General features: G+C 51.6%; 1 protein-coding gene across 1 annotated transcript in view; it reads left to right on the top strand.

The window, feature by feature from the left end:
- The first annotated feature begins 11,959 nt into the window (after positions 1-11,959).
- Positions 11,960-27,218, top strand: part of LOC140398325 (myosin light chain 4-like) — a 186,011-nt gene continuing 170,752 nt past the window's right edge. Inside the window, exon 1 of the mRNA XM_072486892.1 lies at positions 11,960-12,209. Within this exon, the coding sequence (XP_072342993.1) occupies positions 12,093-12,209 (117 nt within the window). The 5' untranslated portion in view covers positions 11,960-12,092. The remainder of the gene's footprint in view (positions 12,210-27,218) is intronic.

Below are 27,218 nucleotides of genomic sequence, written 5' to 3'. Positions count from 1 at the left end.
ATACAGCTGCAACATGACTTGCCAATTCTTATACTCAATGCCCCGGCCAATGAAGGCAAGAATGCCGTATGCCTTCTTGACTACCTTCTCCACCTGTGTTTCCCCTTTCACTGACCTGTACTCCTAGATCTCTCTGACTGTCAATACTCTTGAGGGTTCTACCATTCACTGTATATCCCCTACCTGCATTAGACCTTCCAAAATGCATTACCTCACATTTGTCCGGATTAAACTCCATCTGCCATCTCTCCGCCAAAGTCTCCAAACAATCTAAATCCTGCTGTATCCTCTGACAGTCCTCATTGCTATCCGCAATTCCATCAACCTTTGTGTCGTCTGCAAACTTACTAATCAGACCAGTTACATTTTCCTACAAATCATTTATATATACTGCAAAGAGCAAATGTCCCAGCACTGATCCCTGTGGAACACCACTGGTCACAGCCCTCCAATTAGAAAAGCATCCTTCCATTGCTACTCTCTGCCTTCTATGACCTAGCCAGTTCTGTATCCACCTTGCCAGCTCACCCCTGATCCCGTGTGACTTCACCTTTTGTACTAGTCTACTATGAGGGACCTTGTCAAAGGCCTTACTGAAGTCCATATAGACAACATCCACTGCCCTACCTGCATCAATCATCTTAGTGACCTCCTCGAAAAACTCTATCAAGTTAGTGAGACACGACCTCCCCTTCACAAAACCATGCTGCCTCTCACTAATACGTCCATTTGCTTCCAAATGGGAGTAGATCCTGTCTCGAAGAATTCTCTCCAGTAATTTCCCTCCCACTGAAGTAAGGCTCACAGGCCTGTAGTTCCCTGGATTGTCCTTGCTACCCTTCTTAAACAGGGGAACAACATTGGCTATTCTCCTGTCCTCCAGGACATCCCCTGAAGACAGTGAGGATCCAAATATTTCTGTCAAGGCCTCAGCAATTTCCTCTCCAGCCTCCTTCAGTATTCTGGGGTAGATCCCATCAGGCCCTGGGGACTTATCTACCTTAATATTTTTTAAGACACCCAACACCATTGAGATTATGGATCTCAATGTGACCCAGGCTATCTACACACCCTTCTCCAGACTCAACATTTACCAATTTCTTCTCTTTGGTGAATACTGATGCAAAGTATTCATTTAGTACCTCGCCCATTTCCTCTGGCTCCACACATAGATTCCCTTGCCTATCCTTCAGTGGGCCAACCCTTTCCCTGGCTACCCTCTTGCTTTTTATGTACGTGTAAAAAGCCTTGGGATTTTCCTTAACCCTATTTGCCAATGACTTTTCGTGACCCCTTCTAGCCCTCCTGACTCCTTGCTTAAGTTCCTTCCGACTTTCCTTATATTCCACGCAGGCTTCGTCAATTCCCAGCCTTTTAGCCCTGACAAATGCCTCCTTTTTCTTTTTGACGAGGCCTACAATATCTCTCGTTATCCAAGGTTCCCGAAAATTGCCGTATTTATCCTTCTTCCTCACAGGAACATGCCGGTCCTGAATTCCTTTCAACTGACACTTGAAAGCCTCCCACATGTCAGATGTCGATTTACCCTCAAACATCCGCCCCCAATCTAGGTTCTTCAGTTCCCGCCTAATATTGTTATAATTAGCCTTCCCCCAATTTAGCACATTCATCCTAGGACCACTCTTATCCTTGTCCACCAGTACTTTAAAACTTACTGAATTGTGGTCGCTGTTACCGAAATGCTCCCCTACTGAAACATCTACCACCTGGCCGGGCTCATTCCCCAATACCAGGTCCAGTACCGCCCCTTCCCTAGTTGGACTGTCTACATATTGTTTTAAGAAGCCCTCCTGGATGCTCCTTACAAACTCCGCCCCGTCTAAGCCCCTGGCACTAAGTGAGTCCCAGTCAATACATTGGGGAAGTTGAAGGCTCCCATCACCACAACCCTGTTGTTTTTACTCTTTTCCAAAATCTGTCTACCTATCTGCTCCTCTATCTCCCGCTGGCTGTTGGGAGGCCTGTAGTAAACCCCCGACATTGTGACTGCACCCTTCTTATTCCTGATCTCTACCCATATAGCCTCACTGCCCTCTGAGGTGTCCTCCCGCAGTACAGCTGTGATATTCTCCCAAACCAGTAGCGCATCTCCGCCTCCCTATTACATCCCCCTCTATCCCGCCTGAAACATCTAAATCCTGGAACGTTTAGCTGCCAATCCTGCCCTTCCCTCAACCAGGTCTCTGTAATGGCAACAACATCATAGTTCCAAGTACGAATCCAAGCTCTAAGTTCATCTGCCTTACCCGTAATACTTCTTGCATTAAAACATATGCACTTCAGGCCACCAAACCCACTGTGTTCAGCAACGTCTCCCTGTCTGCTCTGCCTCAGAGCCCCACTGTCCCTATTCCCTGGTTCTCCCTCAAGGCTCTCACCTTCTGACCTATTGCTCCCGTGCCCACCCCCCTGCCATACTAGTTTAAACCCTCCCGTGTGACACTAGCAAACCTCGCGGCCAGGATATTTATGCCGGGGAATGCTGCAGGGGAATCCCCAGCGTGTAAATATTTGCTGTGTTAGAATCTTGGCTGTTGCCGTAGCCGTGTTTGTCCAGGAGGGAAATGCTTCCACCCGTTTTGTGAAGGTGGGTCGATCACTACCAACACATATTTAAAACCATTTCTGCAGGGGGGGAGGGAGCCAATATAATCTAGCTGTAAATTCATTCAAGGGCCATTAACAGGGCGGGTGTGTCTTAACTGACCTTTACTGGAGTATCTTTCTGGGTTATTTTGAGCGCAAATTAAACAATTTTCAATATAATGAGTGACATCTGTTTTTAAATTGGGCCACCAGCACAGAGGTCTTAAGTGGGCAATGATATTGTCTATCCCCTGATGTCCGTGTCCGTCATGAAATTGACAAATAATCCTGTCCTGGGTGGGGACCACGTAAATTCCATTCTTTACTACAATTCCGTCCTGTACCGTCAGTCTGTCCTTGAATTTGTCATAGGGGGCTGGGAAGTTACCATTTAAAATTTGCTGAAGAGTGTCGTCTGCCTTTTGGGCCTGTGCTAAATCTTGGATATTGGTCTGTGAGACCTGGACCGCGTGTACTGGGGCACTCTCAGGGGTTGCCAAAAGTGACCGTGTCGTGATCCTGCCGTTGCTAGGGTGTTTGCTTTTACGTTAGTGGGTGGGGAGGAACGATGATGGCTTCTAACCTTTATTATGCCAAATTTGCGGTCTTCAGGTGTTTCAAGAATGTGCTTCCGTAATGGCGCTGAGGGTAGGGGTTTACCGTCGGCGGATATGACTCCTCTAGATTCCCACAGTGGCAGGAATTCTGTCAAACTGTTGCAGACATATAAACTGTCCGAATATATATCTGCGGGAGTTGGGAAAGAATCTGGGTGCTGTACTATGTATGCAATTGCTGCTAACTCGGCTGCCTGCGATCCTAAATGACCTGGTAATTTTAGCGATATCTCCTCTAATGCGCTTCCCTGCACGTCTTCCACATAAATACCGCATCCTGTAATCCTTTTTCCATTATCAACAGTGGAGGAGCCATCTACATAAATTTTTAAAGATTTATCCATGGGCTGGGTTCTCTGCGGTCTGATGCCTGCTTTTGTGGGTAGCGATTTAGGAATAAAGCGTCCTGTGTTGTGCCTGGCTGCGATGATTTCACACTCATGTGGGGTTCATGCATACTGCAAATTATCTGCTAAAAATGTGTGCGCCTTTGTCCTTTTTACTGTGATGTCCCTTCCTTGCAAGAGTAGGGTCCAGCGCGCTGCGCTAATTTGGCTGACTTGACCGTCCTTTAACCTACGATCTAACAGTAGTTGCGTTGGGGTGTGCTCGGTTAAAATGGTTACGGGGTTGAGGCTTGTGATGCATGCGAAGTACTGAACAGCCCAAAAAGCTGTGAGCAAGTGCCTTTCGCAGGCTGAAAATCCCTGCTCCAGTGGGCTACAGGTCCTAAATGATTGTGCCGTTCTTGGAGTAGTACGGCCGATAGGGTTCAGTCGGTGGTTGCTAATTCTATGGCGTATGGGGGGTGTGGGTCTGGTACCTGCAAAGCGGGGGCTGTACCTAGGGCGCGATTTAATGTATCAATGGCATCCATATGCAGTGGTCAGTGGGTTGGGAGGTCAGTGGGTACAGTGGTCAGTGGGTACAGTGGTCAGTGGGTACAGTGGCCAGTGGGTATGAAGGTCAGTTGGGAGGGAGGTCAGTGGGAAGGGAGGATATTGGGTAGGGAGGACAGTGCGTAGGGAGGTCAGTCGGTACAGTGGTAAGTGGGTACAGTGGTCAATGGGTACAGTGGTCAGTGGGTACAATAGTCAGAGTGTGTAGGGAGGTCAGTGGCTAGTGAGGTTAGTGGGTAGTGAGGTCAGTGGGTAAGGAGATCTGTGGGTACAGAGGTTAATGGGTGCAGCGGTCAATGGGCACAGTGGTCAGTGGGGACAGTGGTCAGTGGGTTGCAAGGTTAGTGGATAGGGAGGTCAGTGGGGACAGTGGTCAGTTGGTACAATAGTCAAGGGGTAGTGTGGTCAATGGGTAGGGAGGTTAGTGGGTACAGTGGTCAGTGGGTGAGAGGTTAATGGGTGCAGTTGTCAATAGGCACAGTGGTCAGTGGGTACAGTGGTCAGTGGGTAGGGATGTCAGTGGGTACAGTGGGCATTGGGTACAGTGGGCATTGGGTACAGTGGTCAGTGGGTACAGTGTTCAGTGGGTACAGTGGTCAGTGGTTACAGTGGTCAGTGGGTACAGTTGTCAGTGGGTAGGGAGGTCAGTGGGTAGAGTGGTCAGTGGGTACAGTGGTCAGTGGGTAGGGATGTCAGTGGGTACAGTGGGTATTGGGTACAGTGGTCAGTGGGTACAGTTGTCAGTGGGTAGGGAGGTCAGTGGGTAGAGTGGTCAGTGGGTACAGTGGTCAGTGGGTAGGGATGTCAGTGGGTACAGTGGGTATTGGGTACAGTGGTCAGTGGGTAGGGATGTCAGTGGGTACAGTGGGCATTGGGTACAGTGGTCAGTGGGTACAGTGATCAGTGGGTAGGGAGGTCAGTGGGTACAGTGGTCAGTGGGTACAGTGGTCAGTGGGTAGGAAGGTCAGTGGATATAGTGTTCAGTGGGTACAGTGGTCAGTGGGTAGGGATGTCAGTGGGTACAGTGGGCATTGGGTACAGTGGGCATTGGGTACAGTGGTCAGTGGGTACAATAGTCAGTGTGTAGGGAGGTCAGTGGCTAGTGAGGTTAGTGGGTAGTGAGGTCAGTGGGTAAGGAGATCTGTGGGCACAGAGGTTAATGGGTGCAGTGGTCAATGGGCACTGTGGTCAGTGGGGACAGTGGTCAATGGGTAGCAAGGTTAGTGGATAGGGAGGTCAGTGGGGACAGTGGTCAGTTGGTACAATAGTCAAGGGGTACAGTGGTCAGTGGGTAGAGAGGTTAATGGGTGCCGTTGTCAATAGGCACAGTGGTCAGTGGGTACAGTGGTCAGTGGGTACAATGTTCAGTGGGTACAGTGGTCAGTGGGTACAGTGGTCAGTGGGTACAGTGATCAGTGGGTAGGGAGGTCAGTGGGTACAGTGGTCAGTGGGTACAGTTGTCAGTGGGTAGGGAGGTCAATGGGTACAGTGGTCAGTGGGTACAGTGGTCAGTGGGTAGGGATGTCAGTGGGTACAGTGGGTATTGGGTACAGTGGTCAGTGGGTAGGGATGTCAGTGGGTACAGTGGGCATTGGGTACAGTGGTCAGTGGGTACAGTGATCAGTGGGTACAGCGGTCAGTGGGTAGGGATGTCAGTGGGTATTGGGTACAGTGGTCAGTGGGTAGGGATGTCAGTGGGTACAGTGGGCATTGGGTACAGTGGTCAGTGGGTAGGGATGTCAGTGGGTACAGTGGGCATTGGGTACAGTGGGCATTGGGTACAGTGGTCAGTGGGTACAGTGTTCAGTGGGTACAGTGGTCAGTGGTTACAGTGGTCAGTGGGTACAGTTGTCAGTGGGTAGGGAGGTCAGTGGGTAGAGTGGTCAGTGGGTACAGTGTTCAGTGGGTAGGGATGTCAGTGGGTACACTGGGTATTGGGTACAGTGGTCAGTGGGTAGGGATGTCAGTGGGTACAGTGGGCATTGGGTACAGTGGTCAGTGGGTACAGTGATCAGTAGGTAGGGAGGTCAGTGGGTACAGTGGTCAGTGGGTACAGTGGTCAGTGGGTAACGAGGTCAGTGGGTACAGTGGTCAGTGGGTACAGTGGTCAGTAGTTAGGGAGTTCAGTGGATAGGGATGTCAGTGGGTACAGTGGTCAATGGTACAGTGGTCAGTGGCTACAGTGGTCAGTGGGTAAGGAGGTCAGTGGGTACAGTGGTCAGTGGGTACGGTGGTCAGTGGATAGGGAGATCAGTGGGTACAGTGGTCAGTGGGTACAGTGGTCAGTGGATAGGGAGGTCAGTGGGTACAGTGGTCAATGGGTACAGTGGTCAGAGGGTACAGTGTTCAGTGGACAGGGAGGTCAGTGGACAGGGAGGTCAGTGGGTAGGGAGGATAGTGGAAAAAATGGTCAGTGGGTAAGGAGGTCAGTGGGTACAGTGGTCAGTGGGTACAGTGGTCAGTGGGTACAGTGGTCAGTGGGTACAGTGGTCAGGGCGTAGGAAGGTCATTGGGTACAGTGGTTAGTGGGTACAATGGTCAGTGAGTACAGTGGTCAGTGGGTAGGAAGGTCAGTGGGTACAGTGGTCAGTGGGTACAGTGGTCAGTGGGTACAGTGGTCAGTGGGTAGGGAGGTCAGTGGATACAGTGGTCAGTGGACAGGAAGGTCAGTGGGTGCAATGGTTAGTGGGTACAGTGGTCAGTGCGTAGGAAGGTCAGTGGGTGCAATGGTCAGTGGGTACAGTGGTCAGTGGGTACAGTGGTCAGTGGGTAGGAAGGTCAGTGTGTACAGTGGTCAGTGGTTACAGTTGTCAGTGGATGTAGTGATCCGTGGGTAGGGAGGTCAGTGAGTACAGTGTTCAGTGGTTACAGTGGCCAGTGGGTAGGGAGGTCAGTGGGTACAGTGGTCAGTGGGTACAGTGCTCAGTGGTTACAGTGGTCAGTGGGTAGGGAGGTCAGTGGGAACAGTGGTCAGTGGGTACAGTGGTCAGTGTGTACAATGGTCATTGGGTACAGTGGTCAATGGGTAGGGAGGTCAGTGGGCACATTGTTCAGTGGGTACAGTGGTCAGTGGATACAGTGGTCAGTGGGTACAGTGTTCCGTGGGTAGGGAGGACAATGGGTTCAGTGGTCAGTGGGTACAGTGGTCAGTGGGTACAGTGGTCAGTGGGTAGGGAGGTCACTGGGTACAGTGGTCAGTGGGTACAGTGGCCAGTGGGTAGGGAGGTCAGTGGGTACAGTGGTCAGTGGGTAGAGTGGTTAGTGGGTACAGTGGTTAGTGGGTAGGGAGGTCAGTGGGTACGGTGGTCAGTGGGTACAGTGTTCAGTGGGTAGGAAGGTCAGTTTGTACAGTGGTCAGTGGGTACACTGGTCAGTGGGCAGGGAGGTCAGTGGGTACAGTGGTCAGTGGGTAGAGTGGTCAGTGGGTACAGAAGTCATTGTCAACAATGGTTAGTGGGTACAGTGGTCAGTGGGTAGGGAGGTCAGTGGGTACAGTGGTCAGTATGCACAGTGGCCAGTGGGTAGAGAGGTCAGCGGGTACAGTGGTCAGTGGGTACAGTGGTCAGTGGGTAGGGAGGTCAGTGGGTACAGTGGCCAGTGAGTACAGTGGTCAGTGGGTAGGGAGTTCAGTGGGTACAGTGGTCAGTGGGTAGGGATGTCAGTGGGTACACTGGGTATTGGGTACAGTGGTCAGTGGGTAGGGATGTCAGTGGGTACAGTGGGCATTGGGTACAGTGGTCAGTGGGTACAGTGATCAGTAGGTAGGGAGGTCAGTGGGTACAGTGGTCAGTGGGTACAGTGGTCAGTGGGTAACGAGGTCAGTGGGTACAGTGGTCAGTGGGTACAGTGGTCAGTAGTTAGGGAGTTCAGTGGATAGGGATGTCAGTGGGTACAGTGGTCAATGGTACAGTGGTCAGTGGCTACAGTGGTCAGTGGGTAAGGAGGTCAGTGGGTACAGTGGTCAGTGGGTACGGTGGTCAGTGGATAGGGAGATCAGTGGGTACAGTGGTCAGTGGGTACAGTGGTCAGTGGATAGGGAGGTCAGTGGGTACAGTGGTCAATGGGTACAGTGGTCAGAGGGTACAGTGTTCAGTGGACAGGGAGGTCAGTGGACAGGGAGGTCAGTGGGTAGGGAGGATAGTGGAAAAAATGGTCAGAGGGTAAGGAGGTCAGTGGGTACAGTGGTCAGTGGGTACAGTGGTCAGTGGGTACAGTGGTCAGTGGGTACAGTGGTCAGTGCGTAGGAAGGTCATTGGGTACAGTGGTTAGTGGGTACAATGGTCAGTGAGTACAGTGGTCAGTGGGTAGGAAGGTCAGTGGGTACAGTGGTCAGTGGGTACAGTGGTCAGTGGGTACAGTGGTCAGTGGGTAGGGAGGTCAGTGGGTACAGTGGTCAGTGGATAGGAAGGTCAGTGGGTGCAATGGTTAGTGGGTACAGTGGTCAGTGCGTAGGAAGGTCAGTGGGTGCAATGGTCAGTGGGTACAGTGGTCAGTGGGTACAGTGGTCAGTGGGTAGGAAGGTCAGTGTGTACAGTGGTCAGTGGTTACAGTTGTCAGTGGATGTAGTGATCCGTGGGTAGGGAGGTCAGTGAGTACAGTGTTCAGTGGTTACAGTGGCCAGTGGGTAGGGAGGTCAGTGGGTACAGTGGTCAGTGGGTACAGTGCTCAGTGGTTACAGTGGTCAGTGGGTAGGGAGGTCAGTGGGAACAGTGGTCAGTGGGTACAGTGGTCAGTGTGTACAATGGTCATTGGGTACAGTGGTCAATGGGTAGGGAGGTCAGTGGGCACATTGTTCAGTGGGTACAGTGGTCAGTGGATACAGTGGTCAGTGGGTACAGTGTTCCGTGGGTAGGGAGGACAGTGGGTTCAGTGGTCAGTGGGTACAGTGGTCAGTGGGTACAGTGGTCAGTGGGTAGGGAGGTCACTGGGTACAGTGGTCAGTGGGTACAGTGGCCAGTGGGTAGGGAGGTCAGTGGGTACAGTGGTCAGTGGGTAGAGTGGTTAGTGGGTACAGTGGTTAGTGGGTAGGGAGGTCAGTGGGTACGGTGGTCAGTGGGTACAGTGTTCAGTGGGTAGGAAGGTCAGTTTGTACAGTGGTCAGTGGGTACACTGGTCAGTGGGCAGGGAGGTCAGTGGGTACAGTGGTCAGTGGGTAGAGTGGTCAGTGGGTACAGAAGTCATTGTCAACAATGGTTAGTGGGTACAGTGGTCAGTGGGTAGGGAGGTCAGTGGGTACAGTGGTCAGTATGCACAGTGGCCAGTGGGTAGAGAGGTCAGCGGGTACAGTGGTCAGTGGGTACAGTGGTCAGTGGGTAGGGAGGTCAGTGGGTACAGTGGCCAGTGAGTACAGTGGTCAGTGGGTAGGGAGTTCAGTGGGTACAGTGGTCAGTGGGTAGAGTGGTCAGTGGGTACAGTGGTCAGTGGGTACAGTGGTCAGTGGGTAGGAAGGTCAGTGGGTACAGTGTTCAGTGGGTACAGTGGTCAGTGGGTATAGTGGTCAGTGGGTAAGGAGGTCTGTGGGTACAGTGGTCAGTGAGAACAGTGGTCAGTGTTTACAGTGGTCAGTGGGTAGGGAGGTCAGTGGGTACAGTGGTCAGTGGTTACAGTTGTCAGTGGGTACAGTGGTCCGTGGGTAGGGAGATCAGTGCATACAGTGGTCAGTGGGTACAGTGTTACAGTGGGTATAGTGGTCAGTGAGTACAGTGGTCAGTGGGTACAGTGGTCAGTGGGTAGGGAGGTCAGTGGGTACAGTGGTCAGTGGGTAGAGTGGTTAGTGGGTACAGTGGTTAGTGGGTAGGGAGGTCAGTGGGTACGGTGGTCAGTGGGTACAGTGTTCAGTGGGTAGGAAGGTCAGTTTGTACAGTGGTCAGTGGGTACACTGGTCAGTGGGCAGGGAGGTCAGTGGGTACAGTGTTCAGTGGGTATAGTGGTCAGTGAGTACAGTGGTCAGTGGGTACAGTGGTCAGTGGGTAGGGAGGTCAGTGGGTACAGTGGTCAGTGGGTAGAGTGGTTAGTGGGTACAGTGGTTAGTGGGTTGGGAGGTCAGTGGGTACGGTGGTCAGTGGGTACAGTGTTCAGTGGGTAGGAAGGTCAGTTTGTACAGTGGTCAGTGGGTACACTGGTCAGTGGGCAGGGAGGTCAGTGGGTACAGTGGTCAGTGGGTAGAGTGGTCAGTGGGTACAGAAGTCAGTGTCAACAATGGTCAGTGGGTACAGTGGTCAGTGGGTCGGGAGGTCAGTGGGTACAGTGGTCAGTGTGCACAGTGGCCAGTGTGTAGAGAGGTCAGTGGGTACAGTGGTCAGTGGGTACAGTGGTCAGTGGGTAGGGAGGTCAGTGGGTACAGTGGTCAGTGGGTACAGTGGCCAGTGAGTACAGTGGTCAGTGGGTAGGGAGGTCAGTGGGTACAGTGATCAGTGGTTAGGGAGGTTAGTGGATACAGTGGTCAGTGGGTACAGTGGTCGGTGGGTACAGTGGTCAGTGGTTAGGGAGGTTAGTGGATACAGTGGTCAGTGGGTACAGTGGTTAGGAAGGTCAGTCGGTACAATGGTCAGTGGCTACAGTGGTCAATGGGTACAGTGTTCAGTGTGTATAGTGGCCAGTGGTTACAGTGGTCAGTGTTTACAGCGGCCAGTGGGTAGGGAGGTCAGTGGGTACAGTGGTCAGTGGGTAGGGAGGTCAGTGGGCACAGTGGCCAGTGGGTACGGAGGTCAGAGGGTACAGTGGTCATTGGATACAGTGGTCAGTGGGTCGGGAGGTCAGTGGGTACAGTGGTCAGTGGGTCGGGAGGTCAGTGGGTACAGTGGTCAGTGGGTCGGGAGGTCAGTGGTTTCAGTGGTCAGTGGGTCGGGAGGTCAGTGGGTACAGTGGTCAGTGGGTCGGGAGGTCAGTGGGTACAGTGGTCAGTGGGTCGGGAGGTCAGTGGGTACAGTGGTCAGTGGGTCGGGAGGTCAGTGGGTACAGTGGTCAGTGGGTCGGGAGGTCAGTGGGTACAGTGGTCAGTGGGTCGGGAGGTCAGTGGGTACAGTGGTCAGTGGGTCGGGAGGTCAGTGGGTTCAGTGGTCAGTGGGTCGGGAGGTCAGTGGGTACAGTGGTCAGTGGGTCGGGAGGTCAGTGGGTACAGTGGTCAGTGGGTCGGGAGGTCAGTGGGTTCAGTGGTCAGTGGGTCGGGAGGTCAGTGGGTACAGTGGTCAGTGGGTCGGGAGGTCAGTGGGTTCAGTGGTCACTGTACAATGGATGAGAAAGGAAGGCCGGCATCAGATTTTATTAAGTTTCTACAAGGCTCTTCCTCGTACACCGTCCTGTAGACAGGCACCGACAGATGGGAACTCCGGCTCCAGCTTCGCCAGCCCAGGGCTGGTGTTCAGCCTCCAATGGTACTAGCTGTAAAAATGCTATTTAAAGTTTGGAGCATCATCTCTCTAATCTCTGGGGCCGTGGAGTCAAACAGATAACGGGGTTATTGCAAAGCTGTGGCGCTGTAACATTAAAGGGACCCTTTCACCACAGAAACAAAAATCTCCATGGTCCAGTATTTTCTGTTCTTTGTTTCACAATCCTTTTGTTCATTCTCAAGCACAGACCCGAGGGAGGGGAGCTTTGTCAAATCACATCTTTACAACGCTGCTGCTTTGTTTAAAGTCACTGGGAGCATCTCCTTCTTGCGGCCTCCTCTTAAAGAGTTTGTCAAATACCTTTTCAGGAGGATGGCTTCCCTTTAACTGTCTCAGCTCAGATTTCCAGAGCTGTCGGTTTCCTGGTTGCCATGCCAGCACCGGCTGATGGAAGCCGCCAGCAAAGCTCCAATATTCCCTGGAGGGATGGAGATTTCTTCCATTTATAGGCAGTAATTGCAGCTTCCTCAGCTGTCTGGTGGCTGAGGGAGGGTACTATATAATAGTGGGCTGGGGGCTGCGGATGCTCGTCCGTGCACTGAACAGTTCCTGCAGACACCGCCCTGCCTCTCTCTAGCATGGCCCCCAAGAAAGAAGTGAAGAAGGAACCTGCCAAGGCAGCAGCAGCAGCAGCTGCAGCCCCCCCACCTCCAGAGCCCCCCAAGGAACCAGTCTTTGACCCCAAGAGTGTGATGGTAAGTAGATGAGAGAAGGTCAGCCAAGGCCAGCGTGACAATGTGAGCTATTCAATATTGGGCTGTTAATGATGGTGTGAGTTATTAAAGGAGACTGTACAAAGGGCAAATCTCGATATTGAGCAGCTGAAAGGTTTATTTTTAATGTTATGTTTATCAATAATCTGCTGGAAACGCCATTGTGGTTAGAGCTTTCATTTTCCGTCTTGACTCCAGTGTCAAAAGCTTCAATGACAATTCATTGCTGCAGTTTGCATTGGGAGAGTGGACACTATTTCTCCCATTTCCTTATCTTTGTCAGCAGAAAATTCGAGCAATCAGTATCTGTAAGAACCGTTCTCATTTCTCGTTCCTTTGTACCCCCCGCCACCTAAAGACTCTGTTTGACCCTCACAAGCCCCATGATTTCAGGAGTGTTCCCTGTAACCAGAAAACATTTATTGCTACTTGAGGAGGCAGGTGTTCTGACCTTGACTCACCGACACCCATCGCTCCAGTTTATGCTTCTGTCCATAGCCCAGGCGGTGTTGAGGGCAACTGTGTGCTTCTTACCTCCTCTCCAAAATATCATCAACTACAATCTTCTCCTGTTTAACATAATCTAATTCCTGACAAACTCGACCTTTCCTGTTTTACCAATAGCTTCAGGCGATGGGGAGCCAGCAGTCAAGCTGTTTCCCCGGGCTGCAGTCTCCTCCATTGTCTGAAGAACGGTTTCTATCTCTGCCGGCTCTGTGAGCAGAAATAGGTATTGCTGAAAAATCTGTGCAATACACATCTGTCCCTTACAACATAAGAGCTGCCACTGCAGCCCTTACACAGCATCACCCTGAGGACAGAATCGTTCCTCAGTAACAGAAGCTAAGGCAGACATACCAACAGTCTTCAGTCTAAACGACCCTTCGGCACTTCAGATCGAAACAGTGGCTGCATCAGGTTCACGCACTGCCCTCCTGTCTGTGCCCTCCTGACTGTGCCCTCCTGTCTGTGCCCTGTCTGTGCCCTCCTGTCTGTGCCCTGTCTGCCCTCCTGGCTGTGTCCTGGCTATGCCTTCCTGGCTGTGCCCTCCTGGCTGTGTCCTGTCTGTGCCCTCCTATCTGTGTCCTGTCTGTGCCCTCCTGGCTGTGTCCTGTTTGTGACCTCCTGTCTGTGCCCTCCTGTCTGTGTCCTCCTGTCTGTGTCCCGTCTGTGCCCTCCTGTCTGTGCCCTCCTGTCTGTGCCCTCCTGGCTGTGTCCTGTCTGTGCCCTCCTATCTGTGCCCTGTCTGTTCCCTCCTGGCTGTGTCCTGTCTGTGACCTCCTGTCTGTGCCCTCCTGTCTGTGTCCTGTCTGTGCTCTCCTGTCTGTGTCCTGTCTGTGCCCTCCTGTCTGTGCCCTCCTGGCTGTGTCCTGTCTGTGCCCTCCTGTCTGTGCCCTCCTGTCTGTGTCCTGTCTGTGCCCTCCTGTCTGTGTCCTGTCTGTGCCCTGTCTATGCCCACCTGGCTGTGCCCTCCTGTCTGTGTCCTGTCTGTGCCCTCCTGTCTGTGCCCTGTCTGTGCCCTCCTGTCTGTGCCCTCCTGTCTGTGTCCTGTCTGTGCTCTCCTGTCTGTGCCCTCCTGTCTGTGCCCTCCTGCCTGTGTCCTGTCTGTGCCCTCCTGTCTGTGTCCTGTCTGTGCTCTCCTGTCTGTGCCCTCCTGTCTGTGCCCTCCTGTCTGTGCCCTGTCTGTGCTCTCCTGTCTGTGCCCTCCTGTCTGTGTCCTGTCTGTGCTCTCCTGTCTGTGCCCTCCTGTCTGTGCCCTCCTGTCTGTGCCCTCCTGTCTGTGTCCTGTCTGTGCTCTCCTGTCTGTGCCCTCCTGTCTGTGCCCTCCTGTCTGTGTCCTGTCTGTGCTCCCCTGTCAGTGTCCTGGCTGTGCCCTCGTGGCTGTGCCCACCTGGCTGTGCCCTCCTGTCTGTGTCCTGTCTGTGACCTCCTGTCTGTGCCCTCCTGGCTGTGTCCTGTCTGTGACCTCCTGTCTGTGCCCTCCTGTCTGTGTCCTGTCTGCGTCCTGTCTGTGCCCTGTCTGTGCCCTCTGGGCTGTGCCCTGTCTGTGCCCTCCTGGATGTACCCTTCTGGTTGTGCCCTTCTGGCTGTGCCCTCCTGTCTGTATCCTGTCTGTCTCTCCTGGCTGTCTCCTGTCTGTGTCCTCCTGTCTGTGTCCACCTGTCTGTATCCTGTCTGCGTCCTCCTGACTATGCCCTGTCTGTGCTCTCCTTTCTGTGTCCTCCTCTCTGTGTCCTCCTGTCTGTCTCCTGTCTGTCACCTGTCTGTGCCGTCCTGTCTGTGCCCTCCTGTCTGTGCCCTCCTGTCTGTGCCCCCTGTCTGTACTCTCCAGTCTGTGCCCTGTCTGTGCTCTCCTGTCTGTGCCATCTGTCTGTGTCCTGTCTGTGCCCTCCTGTCTGTACTGTCCTGTCTGTGTCCTGTCTGTGATCTCCTGTCTGTGCCATCTGTCTGTGTCCTGCCTGTGCCCTCCTGTCTGTGCCCTCCTGTCTGTGCCCCCTGTCTGTACTCTCCAGTCTGTGCCCTGTCTGTGCTCTCCTGTCTGTGCCATCTGTCTGTGTCCTGTCTGTGCCCTCCTGTCTGTGCCCTCCTGTCTGTGCCCTCCTGTCTGTGCCCCCCTGTCTGTACTCTCCAGTCTGTGCTCTCCTGTCTGTGCCATCTGTCTGTGTCCTGTCTGTGCTCTCCTGTCTGTGCTCTCCTGTCCAGGCCCTCTTGCCTGTGTCCTGTCTGCGCCCTCCTGTCTGCGCTCTCCTGTCTGCCCTGTCTGTGCCCTCCTGCCTGTGCTGTCCTGTCTATGTCCTCTCTGTGCTCTCCTGTGTATGCTCTCTTGTCTGCGCCCTGTCTGTGCTCTTCTGTCTGTGTCCTGTCTGCGCCCTGTCTGTGCTCTTCTGTCTGTGTCCTGTCTGTGCTCTCCTGTCTGCGCTCTCTTGTCTGTGCCCTCCTGTCTGTGCCCTGTCTGTGCCCTCCTGTCTGTACTCTCCTGTCTGTGCCCTCCTGTCTGTGCCCTGTCTGTGCCCTCCTGTCTGTGTCCTGTCTGTGCCCTCCTGTCTGTGCTCCTGTCTGTGCTCTCCTGTCTGTGCTCTCCTGTCTGTGCTCTCCTGTCTGTGCCCTCCTGTCTGTGCTCCTGTCTGTGCTCTCCTGTCTGTGCTCTCCTGTCTGTGCTCTCCTGTCTGTGCTCTCCTGTCTGTGCTCTTCTGTCTGTGCTCTCCTGTCTGTGCTCCTGTCTGTGCTCTCCTGTCTGTGCTCTCCTGTCTGTGCTCTCCTGTCTGTGTCTGGTCTGTGCTCTCCTGTCTGTACTCTCCTGTCTGTGCTCTCCTGTCTGTGCCCTCCTGTCTGTGTCCTGCCTGTGCCCTCCAGTCTGTGTACTGTCTGTACTCTCCTGTCTGTCTCCTGCCTGTGCTCTCCTGTCTGTCTCCTGTCTGTGTCCTCCTGCCTGTGTCCACCTGTCTGTATCCTGTCTGTGCTCTCCTGGCTGTCTCCTGTCTGTGTCCTCCTGTCTGTGTCCACCTGTCTGTATCCTGTCTGCGTCCTCCTGACTATGCCCTGTCTGTGCTCTCCTTTCTGTGTCCTCCTCTCTGTGTCCTCCTGTCTGTCTCCTGTCTGTCACCTGTCTGTGCCGTCCTGTCTGTGCCCTCCTGTCTGTGCCCTCCTGTCTGTGCCCCCTGTCTGTACTCTCCAGTCTGTGCCCTGTCTGTGCTCTCCTGTCTGTGCCATCTGTCTGTGTCCTGTCTGTGCCCTCCTGTCTGAACTGTCCTGTCTGTGTCCTGTCTGTGATCTCCTGTCTGTGCCATCTGTCTGTGTCCTGCCTGTGCCCTCCTGTCTGTGCCCTCCTGTCTGTGCCCCCTGTCTGTACTCTCCAGTCTGTGCCCTGTCTGTGCTCTCCTGTCTGTGCCATCTGTCTGTGTCCTGTCTGTGCCCTCCTGTCTGTGCCCTCCTGTCTGTGCCCCCTGTCTGTACTCTCCAGTCTGTGCCCTGTCTGTGCTCTCCTGTCTGTGCCATCTGTCTGTGTCCTGTCTGTGCCCTCCTGTCTGTGCCCTCCTGTCTGTGCCCCCCTGTCTGTACTCTCCAGTCTGTGCTCTCCTGTCTGTGCCATCTGTCTGTGTCCTGTCTGTGCTCTCCTGTCTGTGCTCTCCTGTCCAGGCCCTCTTGCCTGTGTCCTGTCTGCGCCCTCCTGTCTGCGCTCTCCTGTCTGCCCTGTCTGTGCCCTCCTGCCTGTGCTGTCCTGTCTATGTCCTCTCTGTGCTCTCCTGTGTATGCTCTCTTGTCTGTGCCCTGTCTGTGCTCTTCTGTCTGTGTCCTGTCTGTGCTCTCCTGTCTGCGCTCTCTTGTCTGTGCCCTCCTGTCTGTGCCCTGTCTGTGCCCTCCTGTCTGTGCTCCTCTCTGTGCTCTCCTGTCTGCGCTCTCCTGTCTGCACTGTCTGTGCCCTCCTGCCTGTGCTGTCCTGTCTATGTCCTCTCTGTGCTCTCCTGTGTATGCTCTCTTGTCTGCGCCCTGTCTGTGCTCTTCTGTCTGTGTCCTGTCTGTGCCCTGTCTGTGCTCTCCTGTCTGCGCTCTCTTGTCTGTGCCCTCCTGTCTGTGCCCTGTCTGTGCCCTCCTGTCTGTGCCCTGTCTGTGCCGTCCTGTCTGTACTCCTGTCTGTGCTCCTGTCTGTGCTCTCCTGTCTGTACTCCTGTCTGTGCTCTCTTGTCTGCGCCCTGTCTGTGCTCTTCTGTCTGTGTCCTGTCTGTGCCCTGTCTGTGCTCTTCTGTCTGTGTCCTGTCTGTGCCCACCTGTCTGTGCCCTGTCTGTGCCCTCCTGTCTGTGCTCCTGTCTGTGCTCTCCTGTCTGTGCCCTCCTGTCTGTGCTCCTGTCTGTGCTCTCCTGTCTGTGCTCTCCTGTCTGTGCTCTCCTGTCTGTGCTCTCCTGTCTGTGCTCTCCTGTCTGTGCTCTCCTGTCTGTGCTCTCCTGGCTGTGTCCTGCCTGTGTCCTCATGTCTGTGGCCTCCTGCCTGTGCCCTCCTGTCTGTGCTCCTGTCTGTGCTCTCCTGTCTGTGCTCTCCTGTCTGTGCTCTCCTGTCTGTGCCCTCCTGTCTGTGCCCTGTCTGTGTCTTCCTGTCTGTGTCTTGTCTGTGCCCTCCTGTCTGTGCCCTCCTGTCTGTGCCCTCCTGTCTGTGCCCGCCCGTCTGTGCCCTCCTGTCTGTGGTCTCCTGGCTGTGTCCTGCCTGTGTCCTCATGTCTGTGGCCTCCTGTCTGTGCCCTCCTGTCTGTGTCCTGTCTGTGTCCTCATGTCTGTGCCCTCCTGTCTGTGCCCTCCTGTCTGTGCCCGCCCGTCTGTGCCCTCCTGTCTGTGGTCTCCCGTCTGTGTCCTGCCTGTGTCCTCCTGTTTGTGCCCTCCTGCCTGTGTCCTCCTGTTTGTGCCCTACTGTCAGTGTCCTGTCTGTGCCCTCCTGTCTGTCTCCTGTCTGTGTCCTCCTGTCTGTCTCCTGTCTGTGACCTCCTGTCAGTGCTCTCCTGTCTGTCTCCTGTCTGCGCCCTTCTGTCTGTGTCCTGTCTGTGCTCTCCTGTCTGTGTCCTGTCTGTGTCCTCCTGTCTGTGTCCTCCTGTCTGTGTCCTTCTGTCTCCTGTCTGTGTCCTCCTGTCTGTGTCCTGTCTGTGCTCTCCTGTCTGTGTCCTGTCTCTGTCCTCCTGTCTGTGTCCTCCTGTCTGTGTCCTTCTGTCTCCTGTCTGTGTCCTGTCTGTGCTCTCCTGTCTGTGCCCTCCTGTCTGTGTCCTGTCTGTGTCCTCCTGTCTGTGTCCTGTCTGTGCTCTCCTGTCTGTGTCCTGTCTGTGCTCTCCTGTCTGTGTCCTGTCTCTGTCCTCCTGTCTGTGTCCTCCTGTCTGTGTCCTTCTGTCTCCTGTCTGTGTCCTGTCTGTGTCCTGTCTGTGTCCTCCTGTCTGTGTCCTGTCTGTGCTCGCCTGTCTGTGTCCTCCTGTCTGCCTCCTGTCTGTGTCCTCCTGTCTGTATCCTGTCTGCGTCCTCCTGACTAAGTCCTGTCTGTGCTCTCCTTTCTGTGTCCTGTCTGTCACCTGTCTGTGTCCTGTCTGCCTCCTGTCTTTGCTCTCCTGTCTGTATCCTCCTCTCTGTGCCCTCCTGTCTGTCTCCTGTCTGTCACCTGTCTGTGTCCTCCTGTCTGTGTCCTCCTGTCTGTCTCCTGTCTGTCACCTGTCTGTCACCTGTCTGTGTCCTCCTGTCTGTGTCCTCCTGTCTGTCTCCTGTCTGTGCTCTCCTGTATGTCTCCTGTCTGTGCTCTCCTGTATGTCTCCTGTCTGTGTCTTCCTGTCTGTGCTCTCCTGTCTGTATCCTGTCTGTGTCCTCCTGTCTGTGTCCTCCTGTCTATGTCCTGTCTGTGCTCTCCTGTCTGTCTCCTGTCCATGACCTCCTGTCTGTGCCCTCCTGTCTGTGTCCTGTCTGTGTCCTCCTGTCTGTGTCCTCCTGTCTGTCTCCTGTCTGTGTTCTCCTGTCTGTCTCCTGTCTGTGACCTCCTGTCAGTGCTCTCCTGTCTGTATCCTGCCTGTGTCCTCCTGTCTATGTCCTGTCTGTGCTCTCCTGTCTGTGTCCTGTCTGTGACCTCCTGTCTGTGCCCTCCTGTCTGTCTCCTGTCTGTCCTCTGTCTGTGTCCTCCTGTCTCTGCCCTCCTGTTTGTGTCCTCCTGTCTGTGCCCTCCTGTCTGTGTCCTGTCTGTGCCCTCCTGTCTGTGTCCTGTCTGTGCCCTCCTGTCTGTGCCCTCCTGTCTGTGTCCTGTCTGTGTCCTCCTGTCTGTGCTCTCCTGTCTGTGTCCTGTCTGTGCCCTCCTGTCTGTGCCCTCCTGCCTGTGTCCTGTCTGTTTCCTCCTGTCTGTCTCCAGTCTGTGTCCTCCTGTCTGTCTCCTGTCTGTGCCCTCCTGTCTGTGTCCTGTCTGTATCCTACCGCCTGAGTTCTCCCAGTGAGCCAGAGAAGACACAGCCAGAGTGAGACAGAACCAAGAGTGAGTTTGGGAATTTGAGTCTCGGTGGGAATTCAAAGCTGGGTGGGGGGAAGTGCTTTTTATCCCTGGTAAGTGACTGGTAAGTAGTGTTTCTTTTATTCTGTTTCTTTTCATTGGTATATTTATTTATTTTTTTCTTCGTTGTTTATTTATTTATTTAATTTGGGGGTGGTGGGGGAATTGTAATTGTTGAAGTGAACCGAAGGTTTAAGACATGGCAGGAGATGTCAGACCCGTGTCATGCTCCTCGTGTGCGATGTGGGAGCTCAGGGACACGTCCACTGTCCCTGGCTCCTTCACGTGCAAGAAGTGTGTCCAGTTGCAGCTCCTGTTAGACCGCTTGATGGCTCTGGAGCTGCGGATGGACTCACTTTGGAGCACTGAGGACGTCATGGATAGCACGTTTAGCGAGTTGGTCACACCGCAGGAGAAAGGTACTGAGGGAGATAGAAAATGGGTGACCAAAAGACAGTACGAGTAGGAAGGCAGTGCAGGTGTCCTCTGCGGTCATCTCCCTGCAAAACAGATATACCGCTTTGGATACTGTTCAGGGAGATGGCTCACCAGGGGAAGGCAGCAGCAGCCAAGTTCATGGCACCGTGGCTGGCTCTGCTGCGCAGCTGGGCAGGAAGAAGAATGGCCGGGCTATAGTGATAGAGGACTCAATTGTAAGGGGAATAGACAGGAGGTTCTGCGGACGCAATCGAGACTCCAGGATGGTATGTTGCCTCCCTGGTACAAGGGTCAAGGATGTCTCGGAGCGGCTGCAGGGCATTCTGGGGGGGGAGGGTGAACAGCCAGCTGTCGTGGTGCACATAGGCACCAAAGATATAGGTAAAAAATGGGACGAGGTCCTACAAGCAGAATTTAGGGAGATAGGAGTTAAACTAAAAAGTAGGACCTCAAAGGTAGTAATCTCAGGATTGCTACCAGTGCCACGAGCTAGTCAGAGTTGGAATGTCAGGATAGAGGGGATGAATACATGGCTCGAGAGATGGTGCAAGAGGGAGAGATTCAAATTCCTGGGACATTGGAACCGGTTCTGGGGGAGGTGGGACCAGTACAAACCAGACGGTCTGCACCTGGGCAGGACTGGAACCAATGTCCCAGGGGGGTGTTTTCTGGAGCTGCTGGGGAGAGTTTAAACTAATGTGTCAGGGGGATGGGAACCGATGCAGGAAGTTGGAAGGTAGTAAAACAGGGACAGAAACAAAAGGCAGTAAGGGGGAAAGTGTAAGGCAGAGAAGCCATAGTCAAAAATCAAAAAGGGCGACAGTACAAGGTACAGTGACTGAGGGGATCTCAGTGAATAGGACCAGGAATACTAAAAGGAATAAAACGGGAAGTGAAAACATTAATGGTAAGCGACACGGCAGGTTGTTACATGAAGATATGGGTTCAACGACAAAGAAAATTAGGAGAAAGGTGAAGAGGAAATATAACTTAGGAGAGGTTACTGATCGAGGTGTTAAGATTCAGAACAGAGGTAAAAAAGCCAACATAAGTGTACTTTACCTGAATGCTCGTGGTATTCGGGATAAGGTAAATGAGTTGATGGTGCAAATCATTGTGAATGACGATCATTTAGTGGCCATTATTGAAACATGGTTAAAGGATGGTCACGACTGGGAGTTAAATATCCAAGGGTATCAAACTATTCAGAAGGACAGAGTGGATGGTAAGGGAGGTGGTGTAGCTCTGTTATTTAAGGATGACATCCGGGCAACAGTAAGGGATGACATCGGTGCTATGGAGGATAAGGTTGAATCCATTTGGGTGGAAATCAGGAATAGTAAGGCAAAAAAGTCACTGATAGGAGTAGTCTATAGGCCACCAAATAGTAACATTATGGTGGGGCAGGCAATAAACAAAGAAATAACTGATGCATGTAGAAATGGTACAGCAATTATCATGGGGGATTTTAATCTACATGTTGATTGGTTTAACCAGGTCGGTCAAGGCAGCCTTGAGGAGGAGTTTATAGAATGTATCCGCGATAGTTTGCTAGAACAGTATGTAATGGAACCTACGAGGGAACAAGCGGTCCTAGATCTGTCCTGTGTAATGAGACAGGATTGATTCAGGATCTCATAGCTAGGGATCCTCTCGGAAGGAGCGATCACAATATGGTGGATTTTAAAATACAGGTGGAGGGTGAGAAGGTAAAATCAAGCACGAGTGTTTTGTGCTTAAACAAAGGAGATTACAATGGGATGAGAGAAGAACTAGCTAAGGTAGACTGGGAGCAACGACTTTATGGTGAAACAGTTGAGGAACAGTGGAGAACCTTCCAAGTGATTTTTCACAGTACTCACCAAAGGTTTATACCAACAAAAAGGAAGGACTGTAAAAAGAAGGAAAATCGACCGTAGATATCAAAGGAAATAAGGGAGAGTATCAAATTGAAGGAAAAAACTTACAAAGTAGCAAAGATCAGTGGGAGACTAGAGGACTGGGAAATCTTTAGGGGGCAACAGAAAGCTACTAAAAAAGCTATAAAGAAGAGTAAGATAGATTATGAGAGTAAACTTGCTCAGAATATAAAAACAGATAGTAAATGTTTCTACAAATATATAAAACAAAAAAAGAGTGGCTAAGGTAAATATTGGTCCTTTAGAGGATGAGAAGGGAGATTTAATAATGGGAGAAGATGAGGAAATGGCTGAGGAACTGAACAGGTTTTTTGGGTCGGTCTTCACAGTGGAAGACACAAATAACATGCCAGTGACTGATGGAAATGAGGCTATGACAGGTGAGGACCTTGAGAGGATTGTTATCACCAAGGAGGTAGTGATGGGCAAGCTAATGGGGCTAAAGGTAGACAAGTCTCCTGGACCTGATGGAATGCATCCCAGAGTGCTAAAAGAGATGGCTAGGGAAATTGCAAATGCACTAGTGATAATTTACCAAAATTCACTAGACTCTGGGGTGGTCCCGGCGGATTGGAAATTAGCAAACGTGACAGCACTGTTTAAAAAAGGAGGTAGGCAGAAAGTGGGTAATTATAGGCCAGTGAGCTTAACTTCGGTAGTAGGGAAGATGCTGGAATCTATCATCAAGGAAGAAATAGCGAGGCATCTGGATGGAAATTGTCCCATTGGGCAGACGCAGCATGGGTTCATAAAGGGCAGGTCGTGCCTAACTAATTTAGTGGAATTTTTTGAGGACGTTAACAGTGCGGTAGATAACGGGGAGCCAATGGATGTGGTATATCTGGATTTCCAGAAAGCCTTTGACAAGGTGCCACACAAAAGGTTGTTGCATAAGATAAAGATGCATGGCATTAAGGGGAAAGTAGTAGCATGGATAGAGGATTGGTTAATTAATAGAAAGCAAAGAGTGGGTAATAATGGGTGTTTCTCTGGTTGGCAATCAGTAGCTAGTGGTGTCCCTCAGGGATCAGTGTTGGGCCCACAACTGTTCACAATTTACATAGATGATTTGGAGCTGGGGACCAAGGGCAATGTGTCCAAGTTTGCAGACAACACTAAGATGAGTGGTAAAACAAAAAGTGCAGAGGATACTGGAAGTCTGCAGAGGGATTTGGATAGGTTAAGTGAATGGGCTAGGTTCTGCCAGATGGAATACAATGTTGACAAATGTGAGGTTATCCATTTTGGTAGGAATAACAGCAAAAGGGATAATTATTTAAATGATAAAATATTAAAACATGCTGCTGTGCAGAGAGACCTGGGTGTGCTAGTGCATGAGTCGCAAAATGTTGGTTTACAGGTGCAACAGGTGATTAAGAAGGTAAATGGAATTTTTCCTTCATTGCTAGAGGGATGGAGTTTAAGACTAGGGAGGTTATGCTGCAATTGTATAAGGTGTTAGTGAGGCCACACCTGGAGTATTGTGTTCAGTTTTGGTCTCCTTACTTGAGAAAGGACATACTGACGCTGGAGGATGTGCAGAGAAGATTCACTCGGTTAATCCCAGAGCTGAAGGTGTTGGATTATGAGGAGAGGTTGAGTAGACTGGGACTGTACTCGTTGGAATTTAGAAGGATGAGGGGGGATCTTATAGAAACATATAAGATTATGAAGGGAATAGATAGGATAGATGCGGGCAGGTTGTTTCCACTGGTGGGTGAAAGCAGAACTAGGGGGCATAGCCTCAAAATAAGGGGAAGTAGATTTAGGACTGAGTTTAGGAGGAACTTCTTCACCCAAAGGGTTGTGAATCTATGGAATTCGTTGCCCAGTGAAGCAGTCGAGGCTCCTTCATTAAATGTTTTTAAGATAAAGATAGATAGTTTTTTGAAGAATAAAGGGATTCAGGGTTATGGTGTTCAGGCCGGAAAGTGGAGCTGAGTCCACAAAAGATCAGCCATGATCTCATTGAATGGCGGAGCGGGCTCGAGGGGCCAGATGGCCTACTCCTGCTCCTTGTTCTTATATTCTTTCATTGCTCTCTCTCTGGAACCTTTCATTGCTCTTTCTCTGTAGTCTTTCAGTACCCTCTCTGTGGAGTCTTTTAGTGCTCTCTCTGTTGAATCTCTCTTCTGGTCGTTCATTTGTCAGGTTACTGCTATCAGATTTATCAATGGTATGCAATTCCATCATTGTATTGGGTTCATCTACCATTAGTAGAATGGTATTTAGCTTTTCAGTCATGTTGCTAGCACAATAATCATCAAATCCGAATATCTCTGCCATGTCTGAGTAATATCCTTCAATGGACAATTGATCCTCTTTAGTTATAGATCTGTTGACATTTTCTTCATGTTGCATGCGGGAAACTTTTTGTTCCATGGTGCTGCAAACATTTCCCTCAGCTGTTTGTTTAAATTCAGGCAATGTTCTGCCTTGCGAGGTCAAAACCTTTCTGTTTTGTGCCTTTTAAACTGTTTTTTCGATTTTCAGGCAATTTCCCTTTAAGTGGACGTGTCCATAATGTTCTGACGTCATGAAATTAGTGACATCATTCTTCCGGATTGCGCTCTTATTTCATGTGCGCATGCGCACCTTTGCGCGCATGCGCAGAGCGGTAATTTTGACGTTCGCGTCTTTTTTGTAAGTACGCATGTGCGAACTGGTCCCGCACATGCACAGAACATTCAGCATCCAAATCGTGTTTTTTTTTGGGTGCGCCTGCGCACATTCGTTTTTTTCAGCGCAATTAATTTTCAACTGCGCCATAGCTTCCACGGAGAGAAAAATGTTTTACTTTAATGGTTTATTGTTTCAGCACTTATATTTTGAGATTGTTTCCTCGCATTGCGCATTTTAATCAAATTTTCAGGCATCATTTTTTGTTTCTTTTGCAGTCTTTTGCTGAGCTTTTCATTATTTTCACAATAATGATCACATTTTATAACTACCAGTTTAGCGGTTGGTTTAGCACAGGGCTAAATAGCTGGCTTTCAAAGCAGACCAAGGCAGGCCAGCAGCACGGTTCGATTCCCGTACCAGCCTCCCCGAACAGGCGCCGGAATGTGGCGACTAGGAGCTTTTCACAGTAATTTCATTTGAAGCCTACTTGTGACAATAAGCGATTTTCATTTAATTTCAAAGTCATTTTTGTCAACATCACTCTCTAAATGGAATGAGTTATATAATTCTACAGCCTGTTGTCTAGCCATTAGTAAAAATAAAGCAGTTTTCGCTTATCACTTGCATTTTCTACATTGGAGGATGAGAGATACAGTTGAAATTGTTGATTAAAAACTTTCCAGTTTATATCTAGTTTACCAGATATCCTGAGTTGTCGTAGAGATTGAACTTTCTCCATGAGTTTGGGATTCTTATGTATTTTGAAGTAGCAGGTCTGGAAGCAGTCTGTTCTTTGAAATCTGAGTCACGTGCTAATATTTTGTTGGCTAGATTCTAACTAATCGATCGAAATAACTTCAGGAGGGCTTGGAGACTGGGGAGGTCGATATACATTTGGGTGCCGGAGAAACAATTACAGGGGGCAATACTCGAATGGGTCTGGTGTTGGTGTTGTCACTTGCTTCTCCCAGACAGATTTCGTTGCCGTTGTCGTCTCGCGCTCACCTCCGCTTCAGCCATTCGTCCCGTCTTTCGCCTGTATTTTCCTTAGTCTCTGTTCCTGTAGATAACAAATTTGTTATCGTTTCCCGTGCCCTCCTTCAAGCTATCATTTCCCTGCCTCCCCCCCATCTCCCTGGTTCTCCTCTATTATTCCCTGTCTCTTCCCCCCCTCACCCCCGCTTCTGCTGCCTTTCCCTCCAGCCTGTAGTTTGCCTTTCTTTACTCTTAGATTGAGCTGTCCCACCACCCCACCTCCCGGTCTATCTCTCCCTCTCATGCGTTGGCTACTTTTCCCTGATTCTTGGCTACCTGGCTATTCTGCTGCTTGTTCGTTGGCCACAAACAGGTCCCGGAACAATTGGGTGAATGGCTCCCACGTTCTGTGGAAGCCGTCGTCTGACCCTCGGATGGCGAATTTGATGTTCTCCATTTGGAGAAATTCCGAGAGGTCGCACAGCCAGTCTGCAGCTTTGGGTTGGTGCTGCTGACCGCCAGCCAAACAGGATTCTACGGCGGGCGATCAGGGAGGCAAAGGCAAGGGCGTCTGCCCTCCTCCCCAGGAATAGATCTGGCTGGTCTGATACCCCGAAGACCGCCACTTTCGGGCATGGCTCCATCCTCACCCCCACCACCTTGGACATTGCCTCGAAGAAGGCTGTCCAGTACCCCGCAAGTCTGGGGCAAGACCAGAACATGTGGGCGTGGTTGGCCGGGCCTCCTTGACACCGTTCACATCTATCCTCCACCTCCGGGAAGAACCTACTCATACGTGTACTTGTTAAGTGGACTCTGTGTACCACTTTTGTTGCGTCAGGCTGAGCCTTACGCACGTGGAAGTGGAGTTGACCTTATGCAGTGCTTCGCTCCAGAGTCCCCACTCTATTTCAATCCCCAGGTCCTCCTCCCATTTCTTTCTTATTGCATTCGGTACAGTGTCGGCCATTTCTACCAGTCGGTCATAAATGTCGCTACAGTTCCCTTTATCTAGGATGCTTGCGTTCAGTAACTCTTCCAGTAATGTCTGTTGTGGCGGTTGTGGGTATGTCCTTGTCTCCTTTCGTAGGAAGTTTTTGAGTTGCAGGTACCTTAGCTCGTCCCCCTGGCTAGCTGGAATTTCTCTGTCAGTTCGTCCAGTGTTGCCATCCTGCCGTCCGTGTATAGGTCCTGTCCCCACTTTTTAAAGGTGCCGTCAGTCAGCGCTGGTTGTTGCAGATGGGAGCTTTGTCCGACATTTTGGTCAGGCCAAAATAATTTACCTCTTTCTACTTTCAAATTGCTGCCGTAGTTGGTTCCAGGACTGGAGGGTGGCTATCACCACTGGGCTGCTGGAGTGTTTTTTGGGTGGGGATGGGAGTGCCGCCGTGGCGAGGGACCGGAGGGAGGTCCCCATGCAAGAGGCCTCTTCCATGCTCACCCACTCGGCTTCTGGCTCCTTGATCCATCCCCTTATTCGCTCGGCCATCGCCGCCCAGTGGTACAATTGTAGGTTTGGGAGGGCAAGCCCCCCCCCCCTGGATTTTGTTTTTTGTAGGACCTTCTTTGGGATCCAAGCATCCCCCCCCCCCCCCCCCCCCCCACCCCACCCCCATACGAACTCCATGATTAGTTTGTCTAGTGCTTTGAAAAAGGCCTTGGGTATGTCGATCGGAATGGATCTAAGTCGGAAGAGGTACCTGGGCAGTACGTTCATTTTGATCGTCTGGACTCTCCCCGCGAGGGAGAGTGGGAGTGTGTTCCATCTTTGCAGGTCCTTTTTTACTTCCTCTATCAGACTGGTGAGGTTCCATTTGTGGATCCCTTTCCAGTCTTGGGCTATTTGGATCCCCAGGTAGCGGAATTTGTGCCGGGCTTGTTTAAGCAGCAGTCCTGTTAGGGCTGCCCCCCCCCTCCTTGTGGGTGTACCGGGAAGATCTCGCTTTTGCTCATGTTGGGTTTGTAGCCCCAGAAGGCGCCAAACTCTTTCAGGAGCGCGATGATTCCGTCCATGCTGCTTTGTGGGTCCGAAATGTAGAGGAG

Source organism: Scyliorhinus torazame, chromosome 21 (assembly GCF_047496885.1).
Source record: "Scyliorhinus torazame isolate Kashiwa2021f chromosome 21, sScyTor2.1, whole genome shotgun sequence".
NCBI lineage: Eukaryota > Metazoa > Chordata > Chondrichthyes > Carcharhiniformes > Scyliorhinidae > Scyliorhinus > Scyliorhinus torazame.
Note: the sequence above shows the minus strand (reverse complement) of the source record. Positions and strands in the feature narration are given on the sequence as shown.